The following is a 15,954-nucleotide window of genomic DNA, read 5'->3' as shown; positions in this document are numbered from 1 at the left end:
AATTTATCAGACTCTATGGGTTTTACTGGCGAATTGATGTTGTAGAAGATGATGGTGTTTCCATGGTAACTATGGAACCTCTGAACGTCCAAATGGGTCATATCTGATGACCATGAAAAGATGACAAACTACATTTTACCTTAATTATTTGCATATATTGGTAGGATTAGTGGATGAACAGGTATTAAACAGTTTAGATCAGTAGATGATTTCAGTTGTCAGTGGATGTTTGGGCCTAATGCTGCTTTGTACATTCCGTTATGGTGATCTCCTCCCTCTGCTCTCCTAGGTGCTTTCTTGCATCTTGGATCCACTCCTACAGCTGTGCACTGTGTCGGCCAGTAACCTAGGCACTGCTGACATGGCCACCTACATGGTCAACTCACTGTACGTTATGAAGACCACCCTGGCTCTGTTTGAGTTCACTGACAAGAGGCTTGAGATGCTCGAGTTCCAGGTTTGTCACGTTTCCTCTTGTTTGTGTATAATAAATAATCACCAGTAGGATGTAACTAAGTTCTTTACTTATGTGCAATTTTGATATACTTGTACTTGACCTAATATTTACATTTTACGCTCCAATAAACGTATTCTTCATTATATTTTCAGACAATGATATTGCTTTTTTTTTTTAACTTTACTACATTTATTTCACACCTATAGTTACTTTTTACTTATGTGTATAATATAATGCAGTACTCTACTGCTAAACTAAACAATAGTATTCATCTATCTACACTTGGCTTCATACTGACAAACCACAATTTTAAAATATCCATGTATATTTATTGATTTATTTTGCACATACATAACATTGGTCAAAGACATAATAAAACAGTAAAGGTGCAGGGAGAGGCAGAGAGCCTAAAATGGCTGTTTTAAAGCCTCCACCTTATAAATACATAAACATTTTACAACTTATGAGACTTCCATAGTCCATACACATTCAGAATTCATAAAAAAAGACAATATAAAAATATATAGATATATCAATGTGATATCATGATTGATTTCCTTAAATATTTCTTAAAGGATATCTGTGATGTGCTGTTTCCAAGAACATGTGAAAATTGGCTCCACAATTTACACCCTCTATCCCTAATACAAACTGAGCTCTTGATGCGACACATTTAGGCAAATGAAAATGTTGATTTTGACGAGTATTGTATCTATGAACTGCAGCATTGGTTGCAAAATACAAAATGAAGTGTATTGATGATACAAATAATAATATAATGTTCTGTAATTATTTAATACATTAGTGATATTTTAATGTATGTTTTGTTGACAGTATTTCTTTACTTTAACTCAAGTAACCTTTTACATTATGGATTTTTGTTTGTAACAGAGTATATCTGTACTGTGGTATTTTTTTCACCTGCCTAAAAGATTTAAGTCCTTCTTCTAACTAATTGGTGGTAAATATCATTCTTGTTTTTTTATGTTTTAGATATGTTAATACATTTGGAGTTGATCAGTCTTTACAAATCCAAAAATAAGACTAATAATAATATAATTATATATGAAGAAAATGGCAAATTGAGTTTTTAATAGGATAGGCTCCAGCAACCCTCATGAGGGTCAGATGGGCTCAGATAATGAATCAGTGAATGAATGAGTTCTTAAAATACCTGTCATAGAAGATGAAAGCTAAACTTAGTGTCAGATCATTGTCTGTGCATGTAGCTGCCCAGCCCTGGAAAAGTTAATGATTCTGATCTCATTCACAGAAACCCATGCCTACATCTTTTATTCAAAAGATTAAATTTTCTGTTTCATAGAAAGCTGTGCGTCACATATTGTTGCTCATGCTCAAATGCGCCATCTATCCCCTCTATTTTTAGCTCATCTTTTGTAATTGAGCACCACAAGAGCTCCAGTGGAAGTGTCACAGTGATTCTCCATTAACCACGAATACAATTGGATCAGAATGCTGGCTTTGACCGGATTTTCAGCCTCTCTCTTCTGCACTTTCTAGATCGAGGCTCATCTCGATACGCTGATCAACGAGCAGGCGTCCTACGTGCTGACCAGAGCCGGACTGAGCTACATCTATAGCTGCGTGCAGCAGCACAGCACCGAGCAGGTCTCACAATTAACCACAATTTCATGTGCACTTTCCTCACACGTCTCTTGTTCGACTCCCTAATGGTCCTCTTTTCATTCCCGTATTCTTTAGCCTTTTGCTATTATACAGGCATTAACAGTATCATTGTACTACCTCTGTGGTCTTTACAAAAGCCATCACCATGGTTACCGCAGGAACAATGTCTTTATTAAGGTATAATAGCATTTCTATCAGATTTTCAAATGAGAAAAGAACAGATGGAGGCAGATTATATTATGTCGTATTAAAATATATGGGCTTCTCCAGAAATGCCCCCATGCAGATGAGCGATCTGATGCCTCGGAGCCTTCCTCTTCTGTTGTAGCACACATTCGCCGCTGGGCTGACTGAGACCAATAGTTGTGGTTTAGCATGCGAGTCTTGAAACCTCAGGTCATGTCAGGACACACCACACCCTCCCGCTGCTGTAGCTCAACGCAGAGCTCAATCAAAAACTGTCATTTCTTTAAGCAAACTCCTCTCTCTTTGGGTGGCCTGTGTCGGGGATTCCAATTTGAGACAATTAAGTTTGGCTGTCTTAACCACTGGCATCACAGGGAAATGTCAACACGAGATTTATTTTAGACTGGTTTGTTTGAAGGTTTTAGCCTCAGTGTCAGATTAACATGTTATGACTACGTTTCTCTGTCATGCACACATACAATGAACAAACCAGAGAGGGAAGAACAGCCGCTAAAACTCAGCTGTTTTATGAACAGGCAGCCATCAGATGAGTTTGTAGACTCATAGTATGTTTGTTAATGCGCCCACGTCCCCATAAAATCACTCTAAGTACTGCACCGGTGCTTTGACCCTTGTACTACCTACTATTCGCTGCTTTTAATGTTGGCAATTTAGGCATTTAAGCCTGACGAAATGTAGCCATTGTGGATAATCAGTGTCGGCTAATTGCCTTAAAGGTACTTACTGTTGTGTTCACAGTACCCAGTTTTCTGCAGTTTTTGTCTCGTTAGCGTCGATTTCGGGATGGAGACATTTTCCTGTTCAATAACATAATAAAAGTTAAAGTGCAAATTCACTTCAGTAGAAAGGATTTATAATTAAGCTTTTTCATTGGAATTTGCTTATATATATATATATATAATATATAGTTTTTCTAATTCCTTATTTGTTATTTAGGATCCTCATTAGGAATAACTCTTCATCATAGTGTCCACACGAAAGAAAAAAGTTGTTACAGTCAATCCACAATATCAGCAGAGCAATAAGATGATAAGTATCATAACAATGATAAAGTTATTAAGATAAAGGTAAATACAAGTGTATAGTGACCTAGATTAACAGGTCCACCCCGCAGGCAGGACAACAGGGGGTATCACAATATGTTATATGGGTCTATATATAAATATATTGAGGGACTTTTTGAGTTACCTTTACAGGGTAGCATAGTTGACAGGTATAGTTGACATTTTTGCTGTTTTCAAGCCTAAAATCAACATTAACATAACATGGCATTTTTACAGAAAGAGTCTTCTAAATATCATATATACAATTGAGTCAAATTGAAATTGAAAGTTATTTATAAAGATATTGTCGTAACACTGTTGACATAAGAGTGCGATAAATACACATTTGACTCACTACTTTATTTAAACAACTAAGAAAGGAGTTTTCTTCAGGAGGAAATGACATCATGCGGAGCAGATCATGTGATCCGGAATTAACACACTTCCTTCAGAGGTGTTTTTGTAATGGATAACTTAGTTGAAAATGATTTCTTGGACACAGATACAATTTGTTATTTTCCATATAAAATTTGATATATTGCCAAAAAAGAAATATCTATCATGATTATCTCAACTTAATAAAAAGAACACAATCAAAACAGTTTTTGAATAAGCTTATTTTATTATTGTTTAGCTCGTTAGAAGGTGATTGTTATTAAATTCAGATGGTTATTTAGTCGACATTTTAATATATCTAGTCATTCATTAAAAATTTATTAATGACTGATTTTTTCCGTAATTAAATCATTATGGAATTTTTAAAGGCATGATCATAATGAACATAAAAAAAATTCATGTTTTTTTTTACTTTTAATAAATGTATGCAAGAAGTATCCCATTGACTTCAAAAGTCCCTCAATTATTATTGACCAATATAATTACCCAATAATACTAGTGATGCCTACCCTCATAGTATAAAAAAAATCAGAAGTAAAGTGATTTCTGAGTTATTTCTGTTCTTAATTTATTTTGTAGAACTAATCTCACTACTGATCTGGACTAAATGTTGAATGTTGAGAGCTTTTTGTGATTGTTACTCTCTCTTCTAGAGTCTAGTGAAGTAATCTGTAGTTTTATTTTTAACTAATGGAAAAGAAGAAACAATAAAAACAGGGGATCCTTAAGTAACATAGAAATAGCCAAAGGTTCCATCATTTATCCACTCATACCTTCCATTTTTAGTCACGGTAAGGTCAGTTTAGGGAGAACAGGGAGGAAACTCCTCAGCATTGCATACAGAGCTAAGTGAATTAAGGGCATGAGCCACCTGACATTTGTTAGGTGGTCAGACTTGACATTGCATTGTTGAAACAGCCTGGGCAGTGTTGCGTTGTCATCGTGTGACCTTGTGTCCGAATGTGACGCATTGGTTTTTCTGTCTTAGGGCCCTCTGTCCCTCCTGCCCAGCATGGACAGCTCTTCTGTGAAAGCAGCCATGGTGAGTTACACTCATGCAGAGCAATTTCCTCTAATTTTGGTTCATGCTCACAATTTTGGTGTTATTTTGTTGGTGCACACTGATTGTTGGAGTTTTCTGTAATATCCACTATATGGACAAAAGTATTGGGACACATTGAATTCAGGTGTTTCTTTTCCAACAGGTGTCTGGGATACAAAACAATAAAGAGAATTCTCTTTATATAGTTTTCTATTATGATAAATACCATTGCATTGGTTAGTTCTGTTTAAATTATCTTTGATTCCAAAATGCCTCAGACATGGTTTTTACTTCATTTTCCTCAACATTTATTTAGTTTTTTTGTTTGTTTTTTATCCAGACTATGATTTTAAATGTTCTACCTCTAAATTTCTTAAGTATTTTTCATGCTCTGACTGTTAATAATAATTTTTTACCACAATTAACCAGCTACTTTCCAAGGTTATTATCGTTAACGAAAACTAACAAAATGACGAAAAATTGAAAAAGCATTTTCTTTAACTGAAATAAATAAAAACTGTAATTAAGAGAAAAAATGATAACTAACTGAAACTGTATTGTGTGCTTACAAAACTAACTAAAACATATAAAAATTATGGATAGAATTCCCTTCGTTTTCATCTTTGTCAACGTTGGATTGATATGAAAGCGATTTATTTCACTCTAGCAATTGTAGCTAGCGGCACCATACGGTACTTCACGGTCCGTCACTTGTCGTTTACAGTCGTCTTTTGGTCCCCACTCTACCTGGAAACATGGAGACTAAAGTTGGGAGAAAGCAGCAGAGTCCTGTCTGGGATTTATTTAAATAAGTCGGAGAAGAAGAGAAAAGATACGACAAAACTAAAATTAATACTAAAACTAAGCATTTAGAAAATAACGAAAACTAATAAAAACTAGCTAACCTGCTCTAACAACTAATTAAAACGAACTGAATTAGAGAAAAAAAGTCAAAACTAAATAAAAGTAAACTATAATGAAAAATGAAAAACTATTATAACCTTGCTACTTTCTTCACATCTCACTTAGAAAGAAAAATCTCCCATTAAGTTTGAGGGAAATATTAATGTTTATACGTCAAATCTGCATGAATAGGATATCTTACAAGCTGTAGGCATGATGTGTCCCAATACTTTCGTCCATGTAGTTTATAAACATCAGCGTCATTGTTTTTGTATCCCAGACCCCTGTTAGAAAACAAACACCTGAATCCAATGTGTCCCAATACTTTTGTCCATATAATGTATTACTTTAGGTAATAGAGACCTATACAAGAGTATTAACGAGGACAAAACCAGTGTTGTTCACACAGGCCACATATTCCTGGTCTGAAGCGAGGAAAAGTTGTAAACTTGAGGAACACATGAATATCATATACCTAATCAAATTTAGGTTATTCTAGGTTTCAGAGTAATTATGATGATTGGATTATTAAATCCATTGATCAGCTGATCCCAATTAAAGACTGAAAACCCTTGGATAATATTGTGTGTGTGTGTGCATGCGTGTGCGTGCATGTATGTGGGGGGGCATCATCATCCACTAGAGCGTCTGATTGGATGCCTGTCAGTACCTGCTCTCACATTATGTCTTTAATTCTTAATATTGCTTGTGAGACCTTCCCTTCCTCCTGTCCTCCAGTCATGTCTAATTATTGTAGTCAGCGTGTTTTTGTTTTGTTTTTTTTTCTTTTTTTTTCCAATACTTTATTTTTATATACAAAGTTTACAGTATACAGAACAAATAAAAAAACAAAAAACAGACCACAACAGTTAGAGCATCTAGGTTCAACCTTTAGACAAATAAAATACAGAAAGGTTCAGGACAAATTAGGCAAAAAAGTTAAAATAAGCCTAAATAAGTACAGGGGTTGGACAAAATAATGGAAACACCTCAAAAAATCAACAAAATATTTAATATGGTGTAAGTCCGCCTTTTGCGGCAATTACAGCCTCAATTCTCCGAGGTATTGAGTCATACAACTTGTGAATTGTTTCCAAAGGAATTTTAAGCCATTCTTCAGTTAGAATACCCTCCAACTCTTTTAGAGACGATGGCGGTGGGAATCAACGTCTTACTTGAATCTCTAAAACTGACCATAAATGCTGTTGACCATAAATGTTGAGGTCTGGGGACTGTGCCGGCCATACGAGATGCTCAACTTCATTAGAATGTTCCTCATGCCATTCTTGAACAATTCTAGCTGTATGGATTGGGGCATTATCATCTTGAGGTGAAGGTGTTTCCATTATTTTGTCCAACCTTCATAAGATTATACAGGTTTAAGGATTTCTTTGATTACCATTAACATCCCATTTTTTCCTTTTTTTTTTTTCTTTTTCATTTTCCTGTCAAATCATTTTATTTTAATACTAGTGACTGTGTCTTCTCCTGTGCAAGCAGGATTTGGAGCAACACAAATGTTCTGCCATTACTAAATTTCCAATATTTCCGTAACTTGTTCCCTGGCTCAACAAACCTAGTCTTCCAATTGTAGTTGTGGGTGCATGTTTCTCACAAGAAACAGAAGCTATCTAAACACATGTTAGGAATATTCAGGCTAAAAGCATCACAGCTGCTGCAGCCAAAGAAGGAGAGTTGGTAACAAACTACCCACTGTGTCGAAGTGCAAGGTAATATTCTTAAAGTTATCACATCAGAAAGGAACAAGTAGCTCTGACTGCAAAAAAAAAAAAAACACTTAAAGTAAAGAACAAATGAAAACAGACTCAAATAGTTAAGAAGGCTTACTCTTAAATCTTTTAAGGTCAACGAGTCCAAGGCTTTAGTGCTTTAACCAGTTTCAGGATTATATAATATAGGGCTTTCCCTGCAAGTATAAGGTTTACATGCAGCACACAAACTGAGGGGCTTCAAGAAATTAGTGGAAAAAGGACAGTTGAAAAAAAGTGGTTTAACAGGGTTTATGTGGGTCATTAAAAAGCATTAAAGGTCATTAAATAGATTTTGTGGAAATTAAGGCCTTAAATGGCATTAAAAAGTATTAAATTCGATGTCCACAACATGGCAGAGACAGTCAGCGGTAGAGAGCAGCTTACTCCCAAGAACAGTTCTACGACTTCAGTTGTTTGGAACTGGTTTGGATTTGCGGCATCAGATACGGAACAGGCAAATCCTCGCTACAAAATATGAGAGTGCATGGGGTCACTTTGTTGAAACCAATGACTGCCTTTGCTTTTTTTTTTAAGGTCTGTCTCAATGTACTTAAACTGAAAACAATATAGTTAATGTTTTTTCAATATATTTGCAGTCTGCACTTATGTTCTTTTAAGTAGGGGATTGAAAATCAAATCGAAAATAGTTTTTCTTTAAAGAAACAGATTTTTTTATTTTTAGGCCATATCGCCCAGCCCGACTACCCCCTTAATCCTGTTTTTTTTTTTTGTTTTATTTGTTTGTTTGTTTGTTTTTCTCTTTTCTCTCTTAATCCTGGTTGTGATGTACCCCCCTGCCCTTATACTGTATTAAGGAGGAACTGGGTCATGGAGTTGGAATTATCGGATCAAAAATTCAACAGTAATTTGATATTTGAATTCAGTTTCCTTGTTAAAATAGAGGAATAGTTTGTAGATATGGTGAAATGCGGAGGTCAGGCTGTAGATGTAAAAATGTACGTAATATGGACAAAAATATCAGGACACATCTCACCGGCAGCATACAGGAATTCCCATTACTGCTGATTTGAAAGATTGTCATGATAAAATGTTCATGTCCTTTGTCAGTAATTATCATGATAAATGTCAAGTCAGTATTTTACTTTAGTTTAAATGCAGGTTTTCTGAGTGAGACTTGCAGAAACCAGACGGTTACTTGTGGTTTTTAAAAGAGTTATTTAGGATCAGAACATGCCCCTTAATTTAGAGGTAGAACATTTCTAGCCCTTATAAAGATTTTTAAAAAATCAATCTCCATCAAACTCTGAAGCATTTTGTAAGCACTTTAGGTGACAGTGTAATCCAAATTAACCCTAAAGATGAACTAAAAATGTTTATTGCAATATAAATTATATCATGATATTTGTGATTATCATTCTGTATTCCAGCCTGAATTTAATGTGTCCCAAAGCTTTTGTCCACATAAAACAAAAAAGCCAAAACTGACATAAAAGATGCATGAAGACAAAAATAACATGAAAAAGGTAACAAGACAAAAACAGCATAAGAGACACAACAAGGTGAAACTCATGAAACAGATGCAAGAAGAATAAACACCAAAGAAATATGATGGAAATTATATAAAAATGCAAAACCGCAAAAAAGCAAAAAAGAGTGTTTTTGCAGTGGAAGACTCGGTAAAAATGTGAACGTTCAGCAACAGCAGCACCTCACAGAAGATTTCCATAAAGATGGGACACTTTAAATTGATTGATAAAGTTCAGGAATCAGTGACCTGTGCTAAAACCACAACAGGCCACGTGCCTCTAGTTTACGATCACATGGGAGTCGTCATTCAGCACAGCCAGGTAAGAGCAGATTCAGATGGGTAGGGATTGTTTTATTTGTCTGGAAATGACGCACTTTCTCTTAAAAGAAATTTAAAACAAAGCTGAAATCTTTGACTCATCTCCTGCTGTTATCTCTCCTACACAAACAGGTCCAGTTTGATAGGTACTTATCATCACCTGACACTCTCGTGATGCCGCAGCTGAACTTCCTGCTCAGTGCAGCCATCAAGTAAGTTCCTGTCCATAATCAGATATTAGGTCTCACCGTTGTAAGAAAACATAGCATAGATGCAGGCTCTAAGTTGCATATTTTTCACATGAAATAGGCCTGGGGTGTCAAACAGGGGCCACATTCAGCCCAGTATAATCTGAAGTGGGATGGACTAGTAAAATAATAACATACTATAAAAATAATGATGAATCCTAACTTTTCACTATGTTTTTGAGTAAAAAAAAAAAAGGAAAATTATGCCATGAAAATGCATCTACAAGCTATCCTTTAAAAAAATGTGAATAATATGAACCATGAACAAACTATTATTATTTAAAAAAAAAAATAAGTGCAATTTTAACAATATTGTGCCTCAGCTTATCATTTGCACATGAGCATTACAATTTATAGAGCACAATGGATCTACAAAAGCACAAAATATTTATTAACATTCAAATTGCACTTGCACAAATTTCAGTTTGTTCAGGTTATTCACATTTTTTGTGAAAGGATAGTTTGCAAATGTAAACACCCATCTCATTTGCGCCAAGGTGATACCAGTTGCAGTGGAAAAGCGACGCCTACCAACCATGTAGATTGAGTCAAGTCGAGCTGGTACCATGCAGTGGAAAAGGGCATAAGTATAAATTTTTGCATTTCATAAATTCATCCCATGGGCCGGACTTGACTGTTGGCGGGACAGTTTTGTCCCGCAGGCTGTATGTTTGACACCCACGCAATAGAGCAAAGAGCATATGTATTGACTAAAAAGCAGCTGTTCAACATTCATTATCTTCCAAATGTAAAACAATCAGTACTGTACACCAAACAAAACACTCGACTAATTGCGCAGGGAGTTTGGACGCTAAATTGCCGGAGCCAACGACACATTCATTCAGAGAGCAGTCACCAGAACGGCCTGTATTTGTCTTACTGATCAGAAAACGCACATGCTTTTAGCTCAATCCAGCTGCTACATTGGATAGCTTTTTCTGTGAGTCACGTTTACTGGGAAGTGCAGCAGGCTTGAGGAGCACTCTGTACATCAGGTTAATGTTCTATTAATGGACACGGGAGGACTGATGTGCAGGACGCCATTAATTAGCTTCTGGTCCATTTCTCAGACACACTCGTTCCCTGAAATCATTCCTCCTCTTTATCTTCCTCACTGCCGTTTTCTCTCGCACGCACACATACAGTCCCTCATATCTGCTCCTATGCCACTCGTACAAATGCACCAAAACCCCACCGCCACTCTGAAACACACAAATAATGGGAATGTACTTTTAGACTCCCCTCCTTTCACATTTCATTTGGTGCGTTTGGTGAAGAGTAGGGTGTGATACACAGCACTATGGCTCTGTTCTCTGTGGACCAATTAAATATATGGATCTCAAGGGTCTGAGTGGGATACAAGCGAGGCGCTCCTCTGTGTCCTCGAGTCGTCTCACTGGGATCTTCAGTCAGACTGTTGAATCCTCCAAGTTCTTCTCAATGGCAAGGCAAGGCAGGTTTATTTATCCAGCACATTTCATGTACAAGACAATTCAAAATGCTTTACATAAAACACTAAAATCATTACAGCAGAAGCAATAAAAAGTATAGGTGTAAGAAAAACAAACAAATCAAAACAAAATTAGGTAAATAGATAAAACAGATAAAAAGATAAAACCTTTAAGCTTAAAAGAATAAAAACACAGGTGGGTCTTTAACCTGGATTTAAATAAACTGAGTGTTTCAGCTGATCTGAGGTTTTCTGGGAGAACTGAACGCAGCTTCTCTGTGTCTGGTTCTGACTCTGGGAACTGACAACAGACCGGATCCAGATGACCTGAGGGGTCTGGTGGGTTCATACTAGGTCAGGAGGTCACTGATGTATTTTGATCCTAAACCATTCAGAGCTTTATAGACCGGCAACAGAACTTTAAAGTCTATCCTCTGACGGACAGGCAGCCAGTGTAAGGACCTCAGAGTTGGACTAATGTGGTCCACTTTTCTGGTCTTAGTGAGGACTCTAGCAGCAGTGTTCTGAATGAGCTGCAGTTGTCTAATGGATTTTTTAGGTAGACCTGTGAAGACACTGTTGCAGTAATCAAGCCGACTGAAGATGAATGCATGGACTAGTTTTTCCAGGTCCTGCTGAGACATAAGATCTTTTATCCTTGAGATGTTCTTAAGGTGATAGTTGGCTGATTTTGTGACTGCTTTGATGTGTTTTTTCAAAATTTAGGTCTGAGTCCATCACTACACCCAGATTTCTGGCCTGGTTGGCGGTTTTTAGGTCTATAGACTGAAGATCTGTGGTGACCTGCAGTCGTTTCTCTTTGGCTCCAAAGACAGTTACCTCAGTTTTGTTTTTGTTCAGCTGAAGAAAGTTGTGGCACATCAGTCATTATCTCCTCAATGCATTTACCCAGAGCCTGTACAGGGCCTTGGTCTCCAGGTGACATTGTGATAGATGTGTGTCATCTGCATAGCTATGGTAACTAATATTGTTGTTCTTTATAACTTGCGCCAGTGGGAGCATGTGGATGTTAAACAGAAGAGGCCCAAGGATAGAGCCTTGGGGAATCCCACATGTAATTCTTGTCTGCTCAGATGTAAAATTACCTAATGACACAAAGTACTTCCTGTTCTCTTAGTATGTCTTGAACCAGTTTAGCACAGGGCCAGACAGACCTACTCAGTTCTCCAGTCATTTAAGTAATATGTGATCGACTGTATCAAACGCAGCACTGAGGTCCAGTAGAACTAACACTGACATGTTTCCATTGTCTGTATTCAAACAGATGTCATTCATCACTTGCGTGAAATACTCGCCTTAATGTTACTCACACTAACCAGTGGATAAATATAAAGACACAGAATAAGACACATATTGCATGTGATTTTTTTTTTTGCCCCTTTTGCATTAAAAGATTATTAGAAACATGATGAGGGGGTATGAAATTGTTTTTTCCCTCCCGTTATAAGGCTTAGATGTGGCATTCAGACCATTTTGAGCAACAAATTTATTTCAAATTGTTGGCATTTGAACAATTAATGTTGGCGAGGGAAGTTATTAAGTCAAAGTACGTTAGAGATGAGCCTCGTGACTTTGCCAAGTGTAGGATGATATATCGAAAGGTTATTTTCTGCAGAAATGGAAGAAATCATCATAAGCGCATGGGTAAACTGTTATTTACACTCAAGTGGGCATTCATTGTAGTTGCAATGAGGAGAATCAGTCCATCTATGGAAAGATTATCAGTAGTATATCATTCTGTTTTCAATAGTAGATAAGTGCTGTTAAAATAAAATACAGTGTAAAGAAATGAATATAAAATCAATGTGGAGAGCATAAAAAATGAACTGATCTGATGGTCATAGTTGGTCTCCAGGTGACATCTTTCACAAGTTTTTTTTTTTTTTTTTTCTGAAATATTCATGGATACATGAATCAAAATACTGAAACTGATTACTTATGTGTACAAATACTCTAAAGTGTATTAAGATAGAAAACAAATACTGTCATTAGGAAATGTATTTAATTAAAATGCATTTAAATGCATTAAAAGCTATTTATATTTATTATAACAAAATATATGATAATTATAACCATTTATTGACACAATGACAACTATAGAAATTGACATAACTCCCATTTACTGTAATGTTCATTTTGTGTTGGACAAAAAACTATTTTTGTGATTTATTTATTTTCACATTAACAAGGAAATTCGCTAACACTAATCGGAACTGTAATGTCATGTAGACCATACAATATATGGGCTGCATTTACCATCAGTGATAATAGTAGCACTGTCAAACAATTAACATTTTTAATCAGATTAATCACAAGGTTGCTGGAGATTAATTTTGATTAATCACAATTAAATATCATTATTTTTAATTGATATTAATTATGTTTCATTTTGCATGAGCAAACAGACTCAAGAAAGAAGGAATATATATACACTTAATGTGTTTTATTGAACACCTTCAACAGTTTCAACAAAACAAATTGAACCAACTGTTCCGTCTTGGGTTTTTTGTCCTCATATTTCCATCCAGAGGGCCAACGTGCTGTTTAGTGTCTTCCATCTTTATGGGTTGGTTCTGCTGCCTGTCACTACTACATCAACTGCCCATTTGTTCATGCACATTGCTAACTCTACTTGGACAAACTGCCCCAAATGCGTTGGCAGGTGTTCAAAGTCATTCTGTGCTGCAGATGGGTTAATTGCAATAACATTTGCAATAACATTGTTAATCAGAGTAATCATGATGATTGATTAATCTGCATTAATGTGTTAATTTGGACATCTTTAGATGATTATAATATCCTAATAATATCAGTTGAAGCTACTTAACCTGAGTAGAATTGCGTTTTTTAACCTGAAAACACATGTCATGGAGACTGATCAGTATTTTTTTCAAAAATTGTGTATGTTTTCTACAATGTAAACCCAGGGATGAAAAGTTCCCTTATTTGAGAATAAAAAGTATTGGAAGTACACAAACATACCCTTAATTTCCCCACGGTGGGATCAATAATAAGGTCATATCTTATCTTAAGTTGTTAAATACAGAGAATGTCTAACTTTTTGTGCTTATGAACATACAGATTCAAAATAATCTGTAGGTTTATAAGTCATCATTTCTTTTTGTCCTCATATATGTGATTATGATAAAAAATCATGCGGTGTTATATATTATTATTGAAAAATTGACAATATCGTACATGAAGAACCCCCAGACCCCTCAGACATGTGCCTACAGCTTCCATAAGCTGGAGGAAAACACTGCAACACTTGTGGAAATGTGGTAAATATACACTGGGATTTTAGTCAGATAACATCAGATTTTCTTGGAAGAGGACCCCAAAGCCCACGGTCACATGACCTCCCACCACCGGCAGCACTAAGCCTCTCGGAAACAGAGGGAGAACCTCGAATGCCCCTGGGGTTTAGTCAGTCCACGCTGTGATCCAGCTGATCCGTGTGTACCAGTGCAGTTGTGTATCCATAGATGGCAGTGTGCACCACATACTGCCACTCATTGTTTTGACACAGTGGGGCACACAATGATCAGCGGACAAAAAAAGTAATTAGGACAAATTCTTACTCATGGCTGACTTATTTCAGCTTCAGTGAGTAATGACTGCAGAGTTCTGATTTCAACCAGAGCTGCTGTTAGATTAGCTTTTTGTTTTGTTTTTTTTTTTTAATTTCTGGGTTTTTTGTAATATGTAAAATTTCATGTTTTTGTGCAGGGAGCAGATTTTCCGTCAGTCCACGGAGCTGGTGTGCCGAGCTTACGGGGAGGTGTACTCGGCGCTGAGTAGCCCGACTAATGGCTACAAGGACCCGGAAACCTGGTACCCAGATCACCTCAGCAGGTTCAGACCTTACTGTCCTGAGAAAAAAAAAAACGCAAAAACAGACGCACCACGAGGGCGAACGGCAGAGTCGGACATCTTGTTATTTAAAGAACTGTGTAATTTGTACAGCGTAATAACATAAATGTATATAAATGTGGCCGTTAAGGTGGGTTCTTTGCGGAACATGTGGGATGTGGGTCACTGACTTCGAGAGAGCACATCTGTATATAGAGCCTCGTATGTGCCAGGAGGAAAGAACATTATATGTATATGATCCATTTACTGCAGGCGGTCTGCTTGTTTTTCACTCTGTACAGTACATACAGTGTCTCCCTCTGTTTTCAACAACACTTTGCGGGCAATAATTGTACAAAACAGTGCCTTTTATTGAAATACTGCACATAAAACAAAGCGATACACTGACCTGAAAAAGCTCGTCTTCTTTTTTTTTTTTTTTTCTTTTTTGTTTCCCCCCACATAAGCAGTTGGGAACATTCAATTTGTTCATGGAGAGACCTCTAAAGCTTCAGAGAGCAAACATTATATTTTAATTTCTCGACTGTTTGAGGGTTAAAACGGAAAATCTGTCTTGCCATCTAATTGGACTGTTCAAACACGTGTCTACAGGCTGGCTAAGACGTAAAAAACACCACACTACACTGGCTTTCTAGTTTTTATTTCTGCTTTTATTTGGTAAATTCACAGAGCTAGAAACACATCTGTTGAAACCAAAACTGAAATCACAGAAGAACTCAATCTCAAAATGCTATCAATAAAAACAGTACTGCCCATTTCATAACCCCAGTTTGTTGTAATACTATCATACTGTTCTGGACACCACTGTACCGTTTCCACTGTAATATACCATAGACTCTAAAGTACACACCATTCCATTTGATATGATGGCAAATAAAAAAAATCATATCACTGGAATCCAACGCCGGCCTCCACAGCCGAACCCCTCAATAAATCACAAATGAAACAGTAAAGATAAGGTGAACGTTGATCAGATCTGTTGCTGTGGCCTGTGCACCCGAATGCAGCATTTAATTTCTGCTATCTGACATCAAGGTTTATGGCAGCGGGCTGGTCTTGGCAGCCCTGCCAGCGCTGAGGCCCAGGAT

General features: G+C 36.6%; 1 protein-coding gene across 1 annotated transcript; it reads left to right on the top strand.

Annotated features, from left to right (window-relative positions):
* The first annotated feature begins 281 nt into the window (after nucleotides 1-281).
* On the top strand, nucleotides 282-14,995 carry LOC115431012 (conserved oligomeric Golgi complex subunit 6-like). The gene is made up of 5 exons (XM_030151242.1): nucleotides 282-457; nucleotides 1,979-2,086; nucleotides 4,739-4,792; nucleotides 9,407-9,486; nucleotides 14,723-14,995. The coding sequence occupies exons 1-5, from the start codon at nucleotides 362-364 to the stop codon at nucleotides 14,970-14,972; spliced, it is 588 nt and encodes a 195-aa protein (XP_030007102.1). The 5' UTR covers nucleotides 282-361; the 3' UTR covers nucleotides 14,973-14,995.
* Nucleotides 14,996-15,954: the final 959 nt, after the last annotated feature.

The sequence above is a fragment of the Sphaeramia orbicularis genome, chromosome 13 (genome assembly GCF_902148855.1).
Source record: "Sphaeramia orbicularis chromosome 13, fSphaOr1.1, whole genome shotgun sequence".
NCBI lineage: Eukaryota > Metazoa > Chordata > Actinopteri > Kurtiformes > Apogonidae > Sphaeramia > Sphaeramia orbicularis.
This window is presented reverse-complemented; position numbering and strand designations above follow the sequence as displayed.

Coding starts and splice junctions, on each gene's coding strand:
- LOC115431012 (XM_030151242.1), top strand. CDS start 362: ATGGCCACCTACATGGTCAACTCACTGTACGTTATGAAGACCACCCTG. Junction 458..1,978: donor TTGAGATGCTCGAGTTCCAG/GTTTGTCACGTT, acceptor TGCACTTTCTAG/ATCGAGGCTCATCTCGATAC. Junction 9,487..14,722: donor CTGCTCAGTGCAGCCATCAA/GTAAGTTCCTGT, acceptor GTTTTTGTGCAG/GGAGCAGATTTTCCGTCAGT.